Below are 22,539 nucleotides of genomic sequence, written 5' to 3'. Positions count from 1 at the left end.
ATAGTAATAGATATTCAAAGCTAATATGGCCATCTCCCCCTTCCAGTTTCACCACCCCAGAAACTCAATGGCCCCATTGGAAGAGTACAGGTGATATTAAAGGGAAGTTTAAGTAATCTGCATTGTGCATGAATTCAGGCTCTGTTAACTCTAGCATTTGGTCCCTTACGTACACCTAAATCAGAATTAAAGAACCAGAGATCCTAAAGGAAAATCCCCACCCCCACGTGATCTTGTCATGCTTGATCATTAAATGGCCACTATGATTACATGTAATAATAGAAATAAAATGTTCTGTTTATAGATTTGTAAGTCAAGGGGTTGAAGACTGGAGCTGCCAAACTTTTTCCGAGTGGGTGGTGTCTCATCCAGGACAAGTGGTCCTCACAGTGGTGAGTTAATTTATGGTCATACTGCCAAGAAAGCAAAGATTTAGAAGTAAACCACTCTGAAGGGTACTAATATGTGTCACTTTGAAATGCATCAAAAAACAATATAGATGGTTGGATGGATATATGGACAGATGTGATAAAGTAAATATAGCAAAAATTAGTTGGAATATAGGTGGTGAGCATATGGGCATTTGTTTTATATTTCAACTTTTTTATGGTTTTAAAATTTCTTCATAATGTTGAATGAAAAGAATCATAAATTATTTTCTCAGGGATGTTCCCCTATGGCATTGTATTTGGTTTCTACTGCTGTCATTACAAAGTTACCACAAACTTAGTTGCTTAAAACAGCACATGTTTATCGTCTTGCAGATGTGTCCGATGAAGGCCTCACTGGTGTCACTGGCTAAAATCGAGGTGTTGGCAAGGCTGCATTCCTTCCCAGAGGCTCAGGGGAGAATCCCTTTCCTTATCTTTCCCAGCCTCTAGAGGCCACTGGCATGTCTTGGCTGGTGGCCCCTTCCTTCATTTTCAAAGCCAGCCCTGTTGGCACCTGTCTGACTGTTCTACTTTAATCAAACTTCCCTCTGCTCACAGCAGAAAAAGTTCTCCAGTTTTAAGGGTACCTACGATCATATTGGCCCCGCTCAGATAATCCCAAATAATCTCTCCATCTGAAGGTCTTGATTTAGTCGCAGCTGCAAAGTCCCTCTGCCATCTAATATGACTTGGTCACAGGTTCTGGAGAGAAGCATATGGGTGTCTTTCAGGGAGCCTTCATGCTGCTGATTGTTGCTTTTGTGGACCTCAAAGGAGAAAGAGAAATGAGGTATGTGTGGTAGCAAGAAAACCAGGGCACCTGGTTCTTTTGAGAAGAAGAACTTATAAAGTAGCAATTGAAGTCAAGACAGTAGAGAATTCCCCAATAGAATGTATAGAATAAGAGAAGGACAAAGAAAGACCCTAGAGGACATCTACATTTAAGGAGAAGATGAAGGAAGGGGCTCTGTGAAGGGGTCCAAAGAAGAGGCATCATGGAGCTAAGGGAGGAGAGATGGAACTGGATTAACTTTTCTCTAGAGCAAGTGGGCAGTCAGCATTTTAAAATGCTCTAGAGAGATCTGAAAACTCCATTATGTATGTCGGTGATGAGAATCCCCATGAACCTTGGGGACGGAGGTTCCCCTGCAGTGATGGAGGAAGAAGCCCCAGCTCCATGAGTTACCATTACCAAGTGTTTGTAAAACAGACTTGACTTTATTAAATTCTCTAGTAAATTTAAAAATAACATCACATCTGTTTACTGTGCCTTGCCCTACCACAACTGTCAAGTCTCTGTTAAAATAAGCTGAGATTATGGACACAAATGATGATGTCCTTTGTCTCTTGTCTCCTTTGTTATCCACTTGGCTGAATATTGATAAAATGCTTGAAGAGCCTGAGCTGAGGACTGTGGTAAGCTATTGTCTGCAAAGGCAGCAAAAGGATAATGAATCATTGCGGACATTTCTGTGATTTACCAGGCACATACTCAGATCTGCTCTATGAAGAAGAGATCATCCCAGATCCCTGGTTCTCCAAAAATCCCTGGTTCTCTAACAATAAGAAGCACTCTGTCATGTCTCCAGAAGTACTTCATTATAGGCTTGAACTTACATCATTGAACAGACTTTGCCAAAATTTCTCCCCTTTCTGCCCTGCCTACTGCTAATTTCCCATCCCAGCATACAATTGACAATTACCCTTTTTCCTGCACTTCTGCATATGGACTAGGAGCCTTCTCCCAGCAGACATCTGTGGGGAAGTAGGGATGATAACTGGCCCATATGTTTGGCCACTGAAAGCATTTCAGTGTGGATTTATCCAGGCTAGAGCAACTTCCAGCTGTCTAAGGAAAGAAAGATCTGGTTCGCAGCCCACCTCACCAGAACCCACACTGACGCAGCCTAGCGAGGGGACTCTTCCCCTTGGATGCTCTCTCCGGAGACTGAATCCTGAATAAATGCCTCAATCATAGCAGTGCAGTGGCGCTTGACTGGACTCCTCTGTGATGTGGCCTTGGTTCCTGCCCACTTCCCAAGCCGTGGTCTCCAGCCTCCTGTTGATCTGCCACATCTTTTAAGAAAGTCAGAGTTAGTTTCTGTTGCATGCAGCCAAAAACACTGATGCATCAGGTTTCACATCCTCTACCCTTTTACCTTGTTCTAGGTCCCATCGCTATGCCTCTTATTCCAAAATTATTCTATGCTAATTATTCCAGAATGTATTTCTTTATAGCCTTACTTACATGTTTCTTAGGCACTTCAAATTCATTAAATCCCCAAACACATCCACTGTGCCCCTTCCCCTCCAGCATGCTCTTCTTCAGTAGCTACTATCCTCGTGACTGAAATCACAGTTCACCCAGTTACGGGCCAGAAACTTGCAAGCCTCTGGACATATTCCCCTTCACTGACTGCCAATGTGACATTAAACCATGGGCCTTCTGGCATACATGGAGAGAGTGAGCATCAAAAAGTGGATCAAGTAACAGAAGTCATATAGAGTTCCTGAAAAATTATGATTACAGACAACATATTCTAGGAAAAGTATTTCTGGGGTCAGCTGAGCACACAGTCCTAATTTCATGCTGGGGTTTTTCTTCCATTATTACTGTCCCAAGTTATGAGTCTTATGATGATAGCTAAGAATATCAGATTTCTTAAGTAGAAATATTGGGGGTGAATATATTTCAATTTACTAAAAAAATAAGGCCACATAAGCATTAATAAAATTCAGTGTCTGACTCTCAAATGCATTCAAATGTGTAAGCTCTCTTTCACATACACTCACACACACATATCATGAAAACACCTGATTTAATTTATAGTTGATTCTTCAGTTCTCATCTTTATATCTTTTTTAGAGCCAGATCATGTTTTATAATGATTGCATCAAAAGTTTTGTGAGTTCTCATTCAAGAGCAGAGTTGGAAAAAGTCCATGCTGGTATGATTGGTCACCTAGAGGAGACTGCAGCACTGGTGGTGCTGGATACTAGTAACACTCGCACAAAAGCTGTACTGACAGCACTGCTTACGCTTTGCGTTCACTGCCGAGACATAGCAAGAGATTTACTGCTGAAAGGTGTCTCCGGTGTGGGAGATTTTGAGTGGACAAGGTAAGTAGATCTCAATTATAGCTCCACCTGAAATAACTCCTCACATAGCTTCCTCTTGATAAATTTATTATCCACCTCCAATTATGTGAAACTTGCATTTCAATTTTCTGGGATTTATAGACATTCTGGGCAAATGGTGTCAGTTTGAGTACCCTGTGCCTGTGTTTTCTTTTCCACTGTGCTCCCTTCATTGTAACTTCCTTCTGTATCACATTCCTGAGTGGGCCTCACTTCTCACCATTCAGCCAGGCTGCAGCATCCAGTGTGTAGTGAGAGCAGCTCCCCCCAGGCCTCCATTCTCCTTCTTCCCTGGGTGCGGTCCATTCTGGAACTCACTAAGCTGGGAAACAAAACTGAGAACGTTTGTGGCCAGTTCTCCACCTCAGAGCCCCATTATCCTCCCAGGAATCTGATATATATATATATATTCATAAATACATATTTCATACATGAAACACCACACAGCCACTGACCCTGGGGAGGAGAGCACACTAAGATTCGCACAAGAAATGTGAAGCTTTAAACTTCTGAGTTACTTTTTCCTAAAGATGCCTCTGTTCATGGAAAAATTAACTGTCCTGCCTATATAAGGTCTTTGATTCTCAAGAAAGTGAATTTTTAAGAAATTCTGCTATCGTATAAATTTCCTTATTTTAGATGTGACAATTTCCTTTAAACTCTAGAGAAGATGGAGCAGAGAGGCTGATGTATTTAACACCATTTGAGTATATTTTACCAGAATACTTCATATTTGATATGTATTTCCATGTCCATTTTTCTGCAGAAGTATAACTATACCATTTTTAATTGCCAAAGAAATATGCCATCTGGATGAATCATCACCCAAAAATTCAATATGTCATTATTACTTTCTAGTAACTCTTTTTTAAAGTGAAAATGAAAGGTGGAAGAGCCTATATAGAAAAGTAAAGTAGAGAAGACATGACTAATAAAATCTGTGAGCATCTATGATTCTAGGGCTAAATTATGCTAGAGTCCCTCAAGACCTCATAGGGAACTCACAGGACACTGCAAAACATGTTAACCTTTTGAGGGGCTCTGAGGGATATGCATCATATGCCAGACACCAAGCAAACTGGGCTCAAAGTAGTTGACAGGTGAGGTGCCTGGGACAGGAAATGTGGATAATGATAAAGGAGGTCAAAGATACCAACTTCCAGTTATAAGATAAATAAGTTCTGGGGATGTAATGGATAGCATGGCAACTATAATTAATAATACTTCATTGTATACTTGAAGGGTACTAAAACAGTAGATCTTAAATGTTATCACAAGAAAAATAAATTCATAAGTATGTGAATGATGGATGTTACCTAAATATATTGTGATCATTTCACAACAGGTGTATATATCATCATCATGTTGTATGTACACCTTAAACTAACACAAAGGTATAGGTCAATATCCAGGGGAAGGAATGCACACTATAAAGCTCCAGCTGGGTCACAAGTTTTGCTCATAGCCTTACAGAGAAGAAAATTTATGGTGAGCCACGCGATGCACAGGGTTCATAAAATAAATACCACTATTTTGTTTGATATTAAGAACAACTAGCATTTCTCTCAGCTCTCCTTGTAGTAAGGATCCTGGTTATAATGAACAATGTAAACCATAATAAATTTCAAAGGGATGATTCTGGTATAAATCCTCTATTTGTGCGGCATACATCACAGCAGAGCATCAGGATTCAGCCAGACTGCTTTCCTCACAGGGAAAGTGCTCACATGCTTGTAGTATTTGGAGTTCTGAAGTTTCACTGATGAGAACTATCCATAACTCTTTTCAGTTTGTTGTAATTTTTTAGTCAACATTCCATTTTTAATCTTCATTATGTTTCTACATGTGAAAAAATTAAGAATGATTTTGCCCAAATACTATGTGCACTTAAAATATTCTTTTCAGACATTTGCAGTATAAATGGAATGACAAGCAGAAGTTGTGCTATGTGTCCCAAGGAGATGCCAGCTTCACGTATGGCTATGAGTACTTGGGATGTACTCCTCGGTTGGTTATTACACCCCTCACTAACAGATGCTGGCTCACCCTCACGGGAGCTCTGCTCTTGAATCTTGGAGGCTGCCCCACTGGCCCCGCTGGCATGGGCAAAACAGAGACTGTCAAAGATCTAGCCAAAGTAAGTGGTTTCTATATCCAGAATACTATTTTTTTTATATAGTCACACAAACTTCCAATGGTATCTTAAATTTATACTATTCCTGCTATTAAGATGTTCCTAACATTTAACAAACACCTGACCACATTCACTAAGTCATGTAATTCATCTGTTCATTTTGAAATGTCTGCTCTGTGCTGGAACTTGGGACCTTGGCAGGGCCAAGTATGCTTTGTGCGACTTGGTATTACACTGTGCTAACTGATGTGCCAGCAGCAGTGTCGTCCCATTCATTGGGGGTGATTAGTCTGTTCTGAGCCACACACAGACTTTTACTGTTACCTAGTCTTTGTGATTAATAGCAGTGTGTGTGTATGTGTGTGCATGCATGTGTGTGTATGTGTGTGCGTGCGTGTGTGTGTATGAGAGAGAGAGAGAGAGACAGAGACAGACAAGTAACTGATGGAAGGGAAGGATGTAGTTTGACGTTGCTGCAATGACATCATTGAAATGCTTTTTTCTTAGTTTTTTATCCGTTGATGTTTTAAAAACATGACTTTAGTGTTCCATGTATTAATCAACTTAGCTAATAGTGTATGTGCATTTATGTACCCTACCAAGTTTTGTGAGTTTCTTTTTGTTTTGTTTTGTTTTGTTTTGTGAGTTTCTAAATTTGGTATGCAGTTCATCTGTATATTGCAACGTTTTCTCAAAAGAGTAAAGACATTTTATTACTATGAAGTTTTAGCATTAATATTTTGCATCATAATGCAAGAGATATATTAAAATAATATTTTGTTTCTCAGTCCTTAGGCAAACATTGTGTGGTCTTCAACTGTTTTGAGGATTTGGATTATAAGGTAAAAGCTTATTCATATATATGCAGGAAAAAATATGTACTTAAATAATTCGTTGAGGACTGAAAGACAAGACAAATATTTCTCTTAGACATTAAGTATTAACAGAACAATAAATGCTATTGATTCTTCTAAATTAATAGAATAGAAACAAGAGTATAATAGAAACTTAAAACATTATGCAATTTGTTTTCATGCAACTGAACTACTACTTAAGACAGTGGTTTTCAAACTTTTTGACAGGGGATTTTTCCAAACACGTGGAACATGTGGAACATGTGGAACATGAATATATTAAAAAAACTAAGAGTACTGCTCTATTAATATAAATTTATTTTATAATTTCTGACACTATACTTTTATTTACTGAAAGGTAATCATTAAGAACAATGAGGCTATTATAATTAGCACAAAAATTTGAGTCAGAGCTTGTATCGATGATTACAATTTAAGAGTTTTTTTTGTTTTTGGCGGGACATTCCATAAGACATAAAATTCTGAAATACTTCTTGAAATGTCATGTACGTTAGTGCCTGTCACAAATTTACTTGAAGTTTCAAAACACTCCCATTTATTTAGTCTTGCACGTTAAGTTCAAACTATTTACCTTTTATTATGGTCATTTTCTTTGCAGTTAAAAAGCACATTACCTGTGAGATCCTGCATTTTCCATTTGTGCTCACTTAGCACATTAAAAATATCAATAAACATAAATAAGCTGTTTGCATTAGTGTTAAGATATAGAGTTTCTTGTTTCCTCCCTGGGAACTGCCTTCCAGTGGGGTCAGAAGGGCTGAGAGTAGCTGTAGTGCCTGCCCGCCGGCAGATATTTTAATGCAAAGCTTTTTAGAATAATAATTAATGTCTCCCAAAACCCCCAAGATAAACAGAATATCAAAATGTTCAATAAAGACAGGACCTGATTCCTGCAGCCAGTGGGATAAACCAGCCTGTCTTAGGACCCAGGGGCTCTGGCATGGACTCTCCATCCCCTCTGCACCAAGTGCACGCATTCCCTGGCCTGTATTCATCCATGCGTGTTATGTTTGGCCTGCAGTGTTTCCGGTTGTTTCAACTGCTAGCATTTAGGATTCAGTAGGTTCCAGAACTGGAACCTCCTCTGAACGCTGAGAGCCAGGCAGTGCTGCCCTGCACCTGCCATGGACGCAGGCCGAGCACCACACATGGCCCTGTGGTAGAGGCCATGGCTGGGGATGGTGTGCACTTGCCCTGGAAAAAATGAGGGAATGCAGAGGGCCCTGGCCCAGTGAAAGCCTTCTCCTGTATAATCATTGTTTTCAAGATAATGGGAAAATTCTTCTTTGGAGTGGTCCAGTCGGGAGCATGGTGCTGTTTCAGTGAGTTCAATCGGATTGACGTGCAAGTCCTCTCCGTGATTGCGTCGCAGATACTAACAATCAAGGTCGCAAAAGACAGCTATTCTGTCAGGTACTGGCTGAATACATTTGGTTACTTACTATTAAATATTTGTTCTACAGTAAGTGTTGGGTTTTTGTTTTTTTTTCCCCTAAGTACAGACCAAAAGGAATGACATCTTGGTTGTCTCTTTCGCTTGGCAAGTAATGTGCAAACATATGTAACTAACGTTCGTGCCAGCCTGAGGGTGTCCAGGCTCCTGCCCAACTTCGGAACAGTCTTCTAGGCCACAGTACAAAGTTGCAAATATAGCCACTTGCTTTTACTTTGGAGTTTAAATTCTCTTAGTACCTTTCCACGTTAGGACATTTCACTTGAAGAAACCGAAGTCTTTTCTTTAATTCTACATCTTAAAAAAAAAAAATTATAAGGGTTCCTGGGTGGCTCAGGAGGTTGAGCATCTGCCTTCAGTTCAGCTCATCACCCCAGGGTCCTGGGATCAAGCCTTGCGTTGGGCTCTCTGCTCAGCGGGGCGTCTGCTTCTTTCTCTCCTTCTGCCCCCCTGCTGCTCATGCTCTCTCTCACACTTTCTCAAATAAATAAATAAAATAATTTTTGAAACTTATACTAGCCACACATCTGACTGAAGCCCCCTCTTATCCTATTACTCTTAATTAATATATGCTTTATTTTAAAAAATCCTGTAAAAATAATATTTGTACGTTAGGATTACTAAAATTTACTAATCTGAGCAAATCTTTTTTTCTTCAGATAAATTCAGGAACTCACATGATTTACTTTATGGGCATAATTGAATTTCTGTATTTAAATTTTCTATTATAATCTATTATTTCTTTTTTTATTTTTAGTTTTTTAAGTAATCTCTACACTCAGTGTGGGGCTCAAACTCACCACCCCAAGATCAAGAGCCACATGCTCCTACAACTGAGCCAGACAGGTGTCCTTCCCCCCCATATTTCTAATTCAAGCTAATGGACACTTACTTCTGGCTTTACTCTCAAGGATTTTGTTCCAGCTGTTAGAATCAATGTTGCAAGGCCTTACAAGTCACAGGAGGCCACATGTCACCAGTTCTTCACCACACCTCAGTATCTGCCAGACTTTATTCTGTCCAGAGAGTCCTCAGCTTTTGTTCCCAGTGTTCTTCCTTTCCAGCTTTGACCACCCTCATTGGTATCAGCTATCCATAAAGTCACCAGAGGATTTCTTGCCATGTTCCCTACCTCTGGTGCTGACAAGAGGATACTGATCTCCTGGGCTGCATTTCATGCTGACACAAGAACTCTATGCCATGGCCACTCTTTGCTCCATGGTGTCACTCAGGGAGAACTCTGTGTCCAAGGGTCTCCTTGGGTTCTCTTCTCTGTTCAGTAAGTTCATTCAGGTGGGTGCCTTCCAGTCTTAGGTCCCACAAACTCTTTAGATATGATCAAATAAATATGAAACTTCAGAGCACCTATGTGATGAAGTTGGGTAAGCAGCTGACTCTTGATTTTGGCTCAGGTCTTGATCTTAGGGTCATGAGTCTGCTTGGGATTCTGTCTCCCTCTCCCTCTGCCCTTCCCACTCATGTTCTCTCTCTCTCTCTTTCAAATAAATAAATAGATGATAGATAGATAGATAGATAGATAGATAGATAGATAGATAGATGATAGATAAATATTTTTTTTAAAAAAAATATGAACCCCAGCAGGGCTCACAACTTTGGCTCAAGATGACCCTCTTCTTTCCTCTCTTAAAATTGTTTTTCCCTCAGCATGTGCTGTTTGGATTTAAATATAGCACAGTCTTAGGAACATTCCCAAACTCATTTATTGTTTTAACATACTTTGACTTAAAGAAAACAATTCTCTTAGTAATGAATATTATAATGGATGGGAGAGGAAGTTTTTTCCTTTACCTTCCTAGGTTCTTTTGGCTGATCCATTAAGTAAATTGGCATCAGATAAATTAATAGGATAAAAATTTAATTGCCTACATACATGAACCTCACACAGACATGAGAGGTTCAAAGATAGGCAGTTAAGGTTTGTATGCCATGCTGAGTTAAACAGAAGTGGAAAGAGGTCTGGGGCTTCAAAGGGAAGGAAAAGAAGTCACAGGGAGATAGGAAGAGCAAATGCTTGGTGAACAAATATTTGTACCCTGCAGATACAGCAGGGCACAGAGAGGAATTCAAATGCACAGGCCTTCTGAGCTCCTTACAGCTTACGATGCCCAGCCTATATTCTCTGTGGTTGTCTCTGGTTATAGCTGTCTTTCTGGACCTGGCCCTTAAATTCTTAGAAGCAATTAAAGAGGAGGTAAAGTTTTGGGGGCCTTCATTGTCTTCAGCTTAAAATTATCCATATAATGAAGTGGCACATTTTGGAGGTTACTCATTCTGAACCCTTTCCAATGTCTTATAGGTTTGTACTGGAAGGAAAAGAAATTCGTATCAATATGTCTTGTGCAATATTTGTTACTATGAACCCTGGGTAAGTATTGGTTAATCTGTGCCAGGAGTAGGGACAAGTCAAAATCCTTTTCTTGGTTCTTAGCCACAAAGCAGTTGTCTGTCATTGTAATCAACCATCCACCACCACCACTGGAATCTCTCCTCTACTTGCACACTTATAAATAGCTACAGCTCCGTCTTTATCCACTTGGATGGTCCTCATAGTAAGTGTCTGACTGAGGGACGTTTTCACTTCAATAGCCAGAGAGAAAGGAAGAGGTCAGCCATTTGTCACATTGAAAACACAAGAAAGCAGAGAGTAGCAGAAGGAAGGGAACATGGTGGTCACAAGGAGTGGAGACCAGGCAAGCTCAGTAAACACCCATCCATGGAACATGGTGATAGGGCCTCAGCGAACTCGTATGAGGAGCACTATGGGAGGAAAGGTAGTGGAGGAGGAAGATCTTGAGAGGAAGAGTACAATATAAGTCATCTTATACTCTTATTTTCAACTGAAGGTCGCATAGAAAACTAATAGGATTATTTGGGGAAAACTATATTGTGTGTTTTCTCATCAGAAAAACTGAAAAACTGCATTTTCTTTTTTCATTTTTCTTCCCCTTATAAGGTACAAAGGTCAAGTAGAACTCCCAGATAACTTAAAATCTCTGTTTCGCCCAGTGGCAATGATGGCTCCCCATTATCAAATGATTACTGAAATAATTCTGTTTTCATTTGGTTTCAAATCGGCAAAATCACTCTCTGGAAAGCTAGTTAACATTTATGAATTAGCTAGCAAACAGCTCTCACAACAGGTAACAAACTGCTTTTCTCAAAACGAAGATGATTATAGAAAACTTTAAATAAGACCTTTCTGGTATTGGAATAGCGATGACCTGGGAAAATAATGGAGCTAGAATCCTATCAATACTTCTAATTGGCAAGCCAACGTGGATGTGAGGTGATACGTAAAATCAGTCAGGGTTTCAAGCCTTTCCTCCAGGACCTGGAGAGAATAATGGAATATATGCTGTGTTAAATTATGGGCTACTTTCTCCTTACAGGGAAGTTAACCTCTATAGCAGTGGCCCTCACACTTTATTGTGCTTCAGGATAATTGGGGGGATCTGTTAAAATACAAATCACTGGACTTCTTACCAACTTTTTGACTGTCTAGGGTGGCCCTTGATAATTTGCTTTTCTGACAGGTTTTTGACAGTTCCTGATGTTGCTGATCTCAGTACCACATTCTGAAAATGATTATTATGGGATATGTCAGCTTAATGAGTATTTGTTTATGGTCCAAGATAGTTTGGCCAACCAACCACACTACCTCCAAAGTGTTCCTTTTTTTCATGTTCTTTCAATTCATATCTCCATTTCAGAGAAAACTTAATTTAAATACTAATAGTTTTTAACAGCTTTAATACTTGTTACTCTCTCTTTAAGAAGACTTAGGGGCACCAGTTTGGGAGGGAAGTGAGGGCATTGGAAGCAAAATGCAGACTTTCTTAAGTTACATCGTAGTCTGTCTCCACAGTGTACATGATTAGGGATCTAACTAGGGTAGGATGTGCATTTATTTCCAAGTTGTCCAATTTTTCCTTCAGAAATTTAATAACTCAGATATTTTAATTCTTATAGGCTCATTATGATTTTGGCTTGAGGTCTCTGAAGACAGTTTTAATAGTGGCTGGAAAGAAGAAACAGGAGTTTAAGTGGTGAGTTGAATTTTTGAAATACTAGGTCAAAGAAAGTTATAAACAACACAGGGAAAATAATTTGTAAAATTCTAAGTAACAATGACAAGATAAAACGGATCTCCCAGAGTGTCACAGTAAAATACGGTAAAAGTGTTTAAGAATGTAAAAGAAGAGGAAGAAAAAAAAGCACAAAATCCTTGGGTACTTTTTCCCCAAAGAATCTATTATTTTTTAAAAATGTGTCTTACCTTTATATAATAAAAGATACACAAGAGTAAAAGACCTTATTTAAAAGAGCAGTAATTGGGATCCCTGGGTGGCGCAGTGGTTTGGCACCTGCCTTTGGCCCAGGGCGCGATCCTGGAGACCCGGGATTGAATCCCACATCGGGCTCCTGGTGTATGGAGCCTGCTTCTCCCTCTGCCTGTGTCTCTGCCTCTCTCTCTCTCTCTCTCTCTCTCTCTCACTGTGTGTCTATCATAAATAATAAATAAAAGTTAAAAAAAATAAAAGAGCAGTAATTTAATGAGAAATGTAAAACCCGTATGAAGAAAACATGGGTAAAGGACACAAATCAAAATATGAATAAATGAAATAATATACCATGTGCTTAATATCATAACATCTTAAAGGGCTTAGCAATCATAAAGAGTTAAAGACACTAAACATTCATTTATGAATGGGAATGTATCCCAGTGAATATACCAAAAGACATTATTTATTTATTTCTAGGGAGGTACATTCTTTTTTTTTAATTTTTTTTTAATTTTTATTTATTTTTTATGATAGTCACACACAGAGAGAGAGAGAGAGAGAGAGAGAGAAAGAGGCAGAGACACAGGCAGAGGGAGAAGCAGGCTCCATGCACCGGGAGCCCGACGTGGGATTCGATCCAGGGTCTTCAGAATTGCGCCCTGGGCCAAAGGCAGGCGCCAAACCGCTGTGCCACCCAGGGATCCCGGGAGGTACATTCTAAAGTTAACATAGAAAGGGGTGCCTGAGTGGCACAGACGGTTAAGCATCCAACTCTTGGTTTCAGTTCAGGTCATGATTTCATGTGTCATGATCTCATCGGTTGTGAACTTGAGCACTACATCCAGCTCCACGCCCAGCAAGGAGTCTGCTTGAAATTCTTTCTCCCTCTGTCTCCCCCAACTCACATTCATGTGTGTGACCTCTCTCAAATACTCTTTAAAAAAAGAAAGATAAACAATTAAGACTAGCTAGAAACATACTAACAAATGAAAGCAATGAAGGAGAAACATCCCTTTAAGCATTGAGACATGTTATCTAGAGCTTCATTAGTTTTAGCACTGGCTGGTTTATGAGCAGAGAGGCAAGCCATCAGGCTAGAACAGAAAGCCCAGAGGCAGGACTGCTCCCACTGGGCATATAGTCTGTTGTCAGCTCTGAGGCAGGAACAGACTAACAGACTTTTCAGTGAGTGCCCTTGGGAAAACTAAACTGCCGTGTGCACAAAGATCCGGTTGGAACCATAGTCCATGTTATTTACCTGGAGAAGAGGATCAAAAAAGGGCTAAAAACATAAAAGTATTTGAAGAAACAAAATGTCCTTTATATCCTTGGACTATGGAAGAATTTTTTTTAAAAAAAGATTTATTTATGAGAGAGAGACAGGGAGAGAGAGAGAGGCAGAGACACAGGAGGAGGGAGAAGCAGGCTCCATGCCGGGAGCCCAACGTGGGACTCAATCCCGGGACTCCAGGATCACGCCCTGGGCCAAAGGCAGGCACCAAACCGCTGGAGCCACCCAGGGATCCCCTATGGAAGAACTTTTATTTTTATTTATTTTTTCTTTTTGGAAGAACTTTTAAACTAAAACTCAAAATCTAAAAGCCATAAGGGAAAAAAGTGATAATGGTTAAGAAAACACTGTTTGTGAAGTCAGGAGATGAATGATGGACTGAGAAGGATATTTGCAGCCTCCGGTGCAGTGAGATAGCTCATTCTCAACACATTCAGGACCCTCTAGAAAATGAGGGGGAGAAATAAATTGTATGGAAAATGGGCAAAGAACAGTTCTCAGAAAAAGAAACATAAAAGTTCTTTAAATATTTGAAAATATACTCAATCCCACTCCTAATAAGAGAAATATACATTAAAAATTACATTGAAATGTTGTCTTTCATGAGATGGGTGAAAATATGAAAGTTAGATGGGACTTTGTTGATGAAGCTATAGGGAAGTGGGTGTTTTCATTATTGCTAAGGGGTGGAGCTGTATTCATGTATTGCCTATTAAACATTAAATGAAAAAAATGAATATGTTGTAAAAGGACATACCAATATACATTTACCTGAATTTGGAAAATGCAGTAAATGTTACAGATTGTTTGTGGGGACATAGATATAGCAGCAAGTACAGAACATTGTGTGGGAGAGGAGTCAGGGATAATGTGTTCCTCTACTATAGTAGTTTATTTCTTAAATATAAAGGAACTAAGGCACATACTGTAAAATGGCCTGTATAAGATTGATGGCAAGTAAATGGGTATGTGTTATGAAATGCTTTATTACTGGGGAGCGTTAGAGACAGAAGTATAAGAATCAGCTTCCTGACATCCTCAGGTCCTCCTGTGTTTCCAACAGGCATCAGCTGGTCATTTGTATGAGCACCTGCTCCATTGAGAGAAAGACCCTGATTGGTGATGTCCATGTTCAGTTCTCCCAGGTGCCTGGGCAGGGCCTCCCATGTCCAGAGCGCTGTCAGTCTGTCTGCCACCGTGAGGAGCAGCCAGTGGTCTTCTGTCTTTGCTTACCTCCCTCCTTCCTCCAAAGCACCATGCAAAGCATGTACTTGTGTGAACCTGATTGCTGTATAAAGAGGATGGGGGAATTTTTATCAGAGTAAAGCACAGCAAGCAATTTAAAAATTAATAGTAGACTTTTGCTTTTTAAAAATCCTTTGGCCCTCCCGACACCAAAAATTATCATTATTGTTCTTGTCTGTCCTCTTCCTTTCTGTCCCTTCCTCTCCCTCTGTTCCAGCCCATTCCTCCTCAGGCTTCTGGCTTTGCCTCCCAGGCACACAGAGATGCCACAAGTGTCCCTCATTTCTAGATGCATTCTGGATGCACTTCTCCTTTCTCCTGCCTTTTCTGTCTGGAGTGTATTGTCAGAGCCTAGACTAACTCCCAAAGAGTTTTGAGGTGCTTACATTTGAAAACTAATAAAAGACCGTGTATTTGTTTTGTAGGGCTGCCATAGGAAGTTATGACAGATTTGACGTCTTAAAACACCAGAAGTATATTTTTTCATAGTACCTGAGGCCAGAAATCTGGAATAAGGTTGTGGGCAGGACTGCTGTCCCTGCAGAGACCCTGAGGGAGATTCCATCCTGTCCTCCAAAACCCCTGGGCTTTTGGGCACATTACTTCAGTGTTTGCCCATCTTCTGTGTGCCTCTGTGTCTCTCTGCCTCACTCTCAGTAGGAATCTGACTGCACTTAAATCTGGATGATCTGGGATAACTCAAGATTCTTCGTCAATCCATCCTCTGTTGTATCAGATAATATTCACAGGTTCCAGGGATTAGCAAGTGAATAGATATTTTGGAGCCATTTTTGTCTGCCTCCCACAGGCAGCTTCTCTGGGTCCCAGGAAGGAAGTTTCCCTATCTCCTCTTTTGTTTAGAAAAAAAAAAAAAAAAAACTGCCCAACAGCTGGAATCCTAGGATGTCCTTGGTAGAAACGATTTGCTTTGTCAACAGCTAGAGAATTAATACGTCTTCAGGTAAACACTTGAAGCGCTTACAAATCCTACCATGGTACTGAGCCATGAAGTGGGTCTTAACTAACTCTGAAGAACTGGTAGGTATCTTGAAGGCAATCATAATGGGTAACAAAAATAAAAAGGTTTAATAAATATCCTTTTCTTGAATTTTAGTTGACATTAATCTAGAGCTTTCATTTTTTATTCTTAAATTATAACAGATATTCCCCACGATAATCTCAGATGCTAACTCCCAAATTATTGTTTTGTAGAACTTTAGTCAAGTCTTATCTTTGTATCTAATAGCAAAGTATAACATTATTATTATATATAAACTATGATAACTCCCAGATATAGTAGTCATTTCTTTCTTTTTTAAATTTGTTTTCCTAATGTAAAGCAGATCTGTCTTGAGTAAAGACCTCACTGACACCCAGCTGCTGTCTGAACTTGCTCCCTACCTCTTAGATGGTTGAAAAGATTAATGAATTATTTAAAGAATTAAAGTGCCCAGTGCAGAGAGAGTTCATGGTTTCTCTTCATCAGGAAATGCAGAGATGTGCAGGGTGTGACTACTTTTATGAAGGTTTCAATTTGATTTACAGGATCAGTTCTGTGGCATAACTTTGGCCGTGGTTCCCAGCAGCATAGCCTACAAGCCTACTTCTCTGGCTTGCCTAGAGATTTTTAATGAATTATGTTATTTTTCATCTGATATTAGGCTGAATTCATTTTGTTATTTGCAGATAAAACACTTTACTGATACAGTGCCCACCCCTGACTCAGTGACTGGGAAGTAGGATGACCCTGACTGTCCGACCAGCCCAGGCCCATCTCTGGACGAGACCCAGAGTCACCTCACCCACACTACATAGCTGCTTTGCAGTGAGGAATAGGAGGAAGGGCTGTTGGGAGAGCCACCTGTTCCAAGGAATAGTAATTACCTTCAGTGTCAACAAAGCATACTTGCTAACTTGTTCTTTATCTTTCTTTTCTTCCTCCCTTAAAGTAACACCGATGACCATCTTTCTGAAACAGATGAGACTCTGATCATTATTGAGGCTATAAGAGAAGCTAGTCTGCCAAAATTTCTCCCTAAAGATGCCCCACATTTTGAAAAGATTATACGAGATTTTTTTCCTGGAGCAACAGTTTCAACAGCAAATCAAATTGCCTTGGAGGTAAGATTTTTGAAAACCATCACAAATGATTTAGATGTGGAATATTAATTAAGATAAGAAACTTGATGTAAGTAAAAAATGCTGTCGTTCTTTCTGAAATACTCTACTCGTGTTACAATTGGAGGAATAAAAATACCCGGAGATTGATTTCCCTTTGGAGAAAAACAGCATCTCAGCCTCAGTCAGGAAAGGCTCCTACTTATTTTGTTCCCTGGTTTTCTCATCTTTCCACTGAGAATGACGATGTTTTCTCTTTCTACTTTAAAGGGATACTTTAAGGATCAAATTAGATCAGAATTACAAAATGACTTCACAATATAAAATTTTGTGGTCATAAAAAATAACATATTAAGACTGTAGAGACCTTTATTTCCTCTTATACCTGCCACCTTGTGGCCATTGCCACAGTCTCAGTGGGGTCTCAACTTCTCTTGTGGTAGGAGGAGCCCCACCACCTTGTGGCCTATGGTCACACACTTCCAGGTGGCCTCCAGCACTGCTTTCCTAACATACCTGTGACCACACCAACAGAGCCACTGTGGGACAAACCCGGAGTCAGGTCCCCTGACTCATATAATACAGCCCTTTACAGTCTGGCCAGACCAGCTTTACCTTGCCAGTGTGTCGTCCTCCCTCCTGCCTCTCCACTGCAGGTTTTTCCCTGTCCTCTGGCTCCAGCTGGGCCTTTATCAGCTATCAGGCTATCAAACCCATACATTCCTTACTCTGGGACCCTGCCCAATTTTTTAAAACACTGTTTTTCTACTTTATTTTAAAATATATGGTTTATGTAGCTTATAGTTCAAAAAGCTTTGTAATTATTCTTTCTTTAAATATAGATATAAGCTGGGGGCACTTGGGTGGCTCAGTCAGTTGAGCATCTTGCCTTCAGCTCAGGGTTCTGGGATCGAGTTCTGCATAGGGCTCAGCAGGGAAGCTTCTCCTTCTCCCTCTGCCCCTCCCCACCATCTGCTCATGCTTCTTCTCTCTCTCAGGTAAATAAATAAAACCTATAAATAAATAAATACATGCATACCTACATTAATAAAAGTATAAGCTCAACGTGGATGGAACTAGAGGGTATTATGCTGAGGGAAGGAAATAAGTCAGTCAGAGAAAGACAATTATCATATGATTTCACTCACATATAGAATTTAAGAAACAAGATAGGATCATAGGGGAAGAGAATAAAAAATAAAACATAGTGAAATCAGAGAGGGAGACAAACCATAAGAGACTCTTAATCATGGGAAACAAACAAACTGAGGGTTGCTGGAGGGGGTGGGGGGAGAGGGCCGCTGGGGGATGGTCATGAAGGAGGGCATGTGATGTGATGAGCACTGGTGGTTATATAAGACTGATGAATCACTGACCTCTACTTCTAAAATCAGTAGTACACTATATGTTAGTTAACTGAATTTAAATTTAAAAAAAGAAAGAATAAATAAATAAAAGTATAAGCTATGTGCATAACCTCATACCCAACAGGCAGAAAACACATAATATTTTTAGGCACATATGAAGCGCTCAGCAAAAGATCATCATTTATTAGGTTATGTAGGAAGATTTGGGAAAATTTCCCTTGAAAACGAGGCCAGGAGTTTTATGACAGGATAGTTCTTTTGCATTTCTGGTCTAGTTAGATTTCATATCCCTTCTAGGATCAATTCCATTGAACTAGATAGTATTCCCATTGCTTTCAAATGTTAGAATGCAGTCTGGGGATCTGAGTAAACCACTCTTATGACTCCTGTGGTTTCTTGTTTCTGTTGTTGCTCTCCCGATCATGCCTTATTTTCTTAATTTGGGTTTTCTTCTTTACATAAATGATTTAGAAGTTTATATAATTGTTTTCTTCAAAAAACCAGCTTTTTATTATTTAACACATCTTTTTAAATTCTAACCCTTTAATATCCATATTAATATTTTTTAATATCTTCTTTTATTCCTCTGGGTTTTATGTTTTCTCCCCAGCTGTCTAAGTAAGATATCTAATTTATTATTTTTTACTAATGTAAGTTTATAAAACAAGGGACACCAGGGTAGTTCAGTCGGTTAAAGCATCTGGCTCTTGGTCTCAGCTCAGGGTTTGGTCTCAGGGTTATGGATTCAAGCCCCATGTTGGGCTCTGCACTGGGTGTGGTAAAAAACAAAAAAACAACAAAAGAAAACTATATAAATTTGTCCAAGCACTGCTTTAGTTATATAGGCTATACGTTCAGGTAGGTAGGGTTTTCCTAAGTATTTTTTTCCCAGAAATTTGATAGGATAGTGAGTACTTCCTTTTTTTCCTAAGTGTTCCTTTAGGACAGAGGTTTTTCATGCTTTTAATTTCCAGGTAAAGGATCTTTTTGTTTTCTGATTTTGTTACCGATTTCTAGTCTTACTGAATTGTGATTAAAGAATATTATCGGGCAGCCCGGGTGGCTTAGCAGTTTAGCACCGCCTTCAGCCCAGGGTGTGATCCTGGAGCCCTGGGATCGAGTCCCACATCTGCCTCCCTGCATGGAGCCTGCTTCTCCCTCTGCCTGTGTCTCTGCCTCTCTCTCTGTGTGTCTCCCATGAATAAATAAATAAAATTTAAAAAAAAAAGAATATTATCTTTGTTATTTTTCTAAACTGTGTAATTTGGACTTTTTAATGGCCCAATATACAGGTAATTTTTCTTAATAGGCCCTATGCACATGAAAAGAAAGATATTTTCTCTTATGGATTGCAAATATAAAACAAAGTTCAGTTTATCTCCATTTGTTATGGCTGTTAAATTAGCATTTGTTAAGTGGAGCACAGGGTATGGGCTGGTGAGCCACAGTTCAGCCGGACACCATGGGATGCTGAAAAGAGATGCTTATTCCTCATGGGTCCTGGAGGAGGTACACAGGGAGGACAAGGCAGGGTACAGGCAAAGAAACACATGCCTCCATCAGGGTCCACAGCTGGAGTGCTTTGAGGTTCCCATGCTAAGGCTGGATTGGTCAGTTCAAACCAAACAAAGCAGGACTTTGGTAAGTTCCATGCAGGTTCCAGGGGAGTGTGTAAGGGGAAGGCCCGGGGAGGCGGTGAGGTTCTACCAGCAGTTTGCACCTGCTCGTGACTCCACCACCTGCCATCCCAGGCCTGTGCTGGTGTGAGGGGCTGAGGTCGTGGTTTCAAGTCCCTGCAGGCTCTTCAGTGGAACAGAAGGGATGCTGAGGCAGCAATATCATGAAGTGGCTTAGCTAAACCCTCGCTCCCTTTTTTGCTGTCTTATTGATAGACTTGTACATCTTTACTTGTTCTCACTCAGTGAAGTGAATCTATGTTAACTCTTACAGTCTCTGCTTTCTAATGGTTGTTACCACATTGTTTGATACATGAATATCAATTACAAACTGCCCTTTAATATATAGTGCTTTTGTTTTCTTGTCTACCACTTTTTGGCTTGTATTCCATTCTGTTAAGACCGTTATTCTATTTTTTGCTTGCCTTGTATACTTTGGGACTTTTTTTTTTCAAACTTTATAAATTCCACAAAGTGAAGTGGTTTTTAAATTTTGTTTTATCTTACTGATTTTTATGCAGGTGAATATTTTTACTCTAAGGGTAACTTTATACATTTTGATAATAATACCCATAGTTCTCCACTTATTTGGATATCATCTCTTAGTTCCCTAATATGAAAAGTAATACACTTCTTTCCCCCTTTCTGTTGTCTCTGTCACTGCCCAAACGTTGTAAATTAGAAGTGCTGCCTGTGGCTCTGTGCAGGAAAGGTGTGTGTGAACTTCCTCTGCCTCCCAGGCCCCTGGCCCTGGTCCCTCCAGCAGCTTGTGCTAGATCCAGCCTCTGCTGTGCAGCCATGCAATGCACTCAGTTACTGCCCAGTATTGTAGAGTTTTTGGCAATAATGGTGTCATATTTTTATAATATTCCTAGTGGTCTAATGCAGGCGTGCTATAATTTGAAACTCTGACTTGAAACTCCCCTTGAATATGGCAACCTTGCTGAATTCTCTTATTAGTTCACAAGTAGCACTGATTTTTGTGTGTTCCCCTGGGATTTTGTTGTTGGATCGTCATAATGACAGTTGTACCTCTTTCCTCCAATCCTTGTGTCTCATATTCTCCTTTTCTTGTTCTTACTTTTCTAGTGATGAGTTATTCCTGCATTCCTGGGATATACCATGCTTTATCATCATCATGTGATTTTTAATACACTATTGGATTAAACTAGTTAATATTTTATTTAGGATGTTCACATGTACACTTATAAGTCAAGTGTCCTTACCTGTTTTTAGAACCAGCTCTTCAAAATAGGCTGAACAACAAATGTCCTGTTTTCTGGAAGAATTCCATAAGATTGAGATGAACTATACTTTAGATTTACTTTAGATTTTTAAATGGTCAAACTTAACTATAAAAGTGCTTGGGGGATCCCTGGGTGGTGCAGCGGTTTGGCGCCTGCCTTTGGCCCAGGGCACGATCCTGGAGACCCGGGATCGAATCCCATGTCGGGCTCCCGGTGCATGGAGCCTGTTTCTCCCTCTGCCTGTGTCTCTGCCTCTCTCTCTCTCTCTCTCTGTGACTATCATAAATAAATAAAAATTTAAAAAAAAAGTGCTTGGGTCTGGATTTTGTTGGGGTGGGAGGGAAAGGCTTTGAATACTGTTTTAACTTTTTGTTACTTAGTGACCCCTTCACACTCCGTGTTCATACAACATCTCTGGGTTTCTAAATGTCTTAGCTAAAGTTATTTCTACTACTCTCACCAGTTCCCAGGCTCTGCTACAGTGTTTTTTTTGTTGTTGTTGTTCTTTGTTATTGATCATTCTTGCTTGAGATTTGCATATAATCAATTTTTTCAAAGAGGTAACTTTTGGTTTTGATTATTTTCCCTTTTTTTCTCTGTGTCCATTAGGTTGATTTCTGTCCTTCGTTATTTACAATTTTTTTGAAGATTTTATTTATTCATTCATGAGAGACACAGAGAGAGGCAGAGACACAGGCAGAGGGAGAAGCAGGCATCCTACAGAGAGCCTGACGTGGGACTCGACCCAGGGTCCCCAGGATCACGCCCTGGGCTGCGGGCGTCGCCAAAACGCTGCGCCACTGGGGCTGCCCTGTTATTTACAATTTTTTATTTTGTTGGACCTGTTCTCCTGTTCTTTTGTTTGTTTCTTGAGTTTAGTGCTTAGATTGTTTGTTATCTGTGTTTCCTCAAACCTAAAGTATTTAAAGATGTGAATTTTCTTCTAAGTATTCCTTTAGCTGTTTCCCACAAATTTTCACATGTAGTATTCTAATTAGCATTTAATTATAAATATTTCTTAATTACCCTTATGAGAGTAAAAAACCTTAGAGGTTTTTTTTGCTAAATTCTGGGAATTTAAACTGTCCTTTTATTATTAATCACCATTTATGGTTAGCTTTGACTGGGGACTGTATGCTGTATCATATATTTATCCCTTTGAGATCACCTTTATTTAGATTTCCTACACCTTCTAATATATTGTTTTGTAAGTGCTTCATGTGTGCTCTCAAATGGTATATATTCTGTGCTTGCTGTATA

General features: G+C 39.7%; 1 protein-coding gene across 1 annotated transcript in view; it reads left to right on the top strand.

Annotated features, from left to right (window-relative positions):
• The window catches only part of DNAH14 (dynein axonemal heavy chain 14), a 321,116-nt gene that overhangs the window by 120,789 nt on the left and 177,788 nt on the right, over positions 1-22,539 (top strand). Inside the window, 9 exon segments of the mRNA XM_055324379.1 lie at positions 305-392; positions 3,298-3,551; positions 5,475-5,706; positions 6,492-6,545; positions 7,846-7,991; positions 10,349-10,417; positions 11,006-11,192; positions 12,022-12,098; positions 16,821-16,992. Coding sequence (XP_055180354.1) covers positions 305-392; positions 3,298-3,551; positions 5,475-5,706; positions 6,492-6,545; positions 7,846-7,991; positions 10,349-10,417; positions 11,006-11,192; positions 12,022-12,098; positions 16,821-16,992 — 1,279 coding nt within the window.

The sequence above is a fragment of the Nyctereutes procyonoides genome, unplaced genomic scaffold (genome assembly GCF_905146905.1).
Source record: "Nyctereutes procyonoides isolate TBG_1078 unplaced genomic scaffold, NYPRO_anot_genome, whole genome shotgun sequence".
Lineage (NCBI taxonomy): Eukaryota > Metazoa > Chordata > Mammalia > Carnivora > Canidae > Nyctereutes > Nyctereutes procyonoides.
This window is presented reverse-complemented; position numbering and strand designations above follow the sequence as displayed.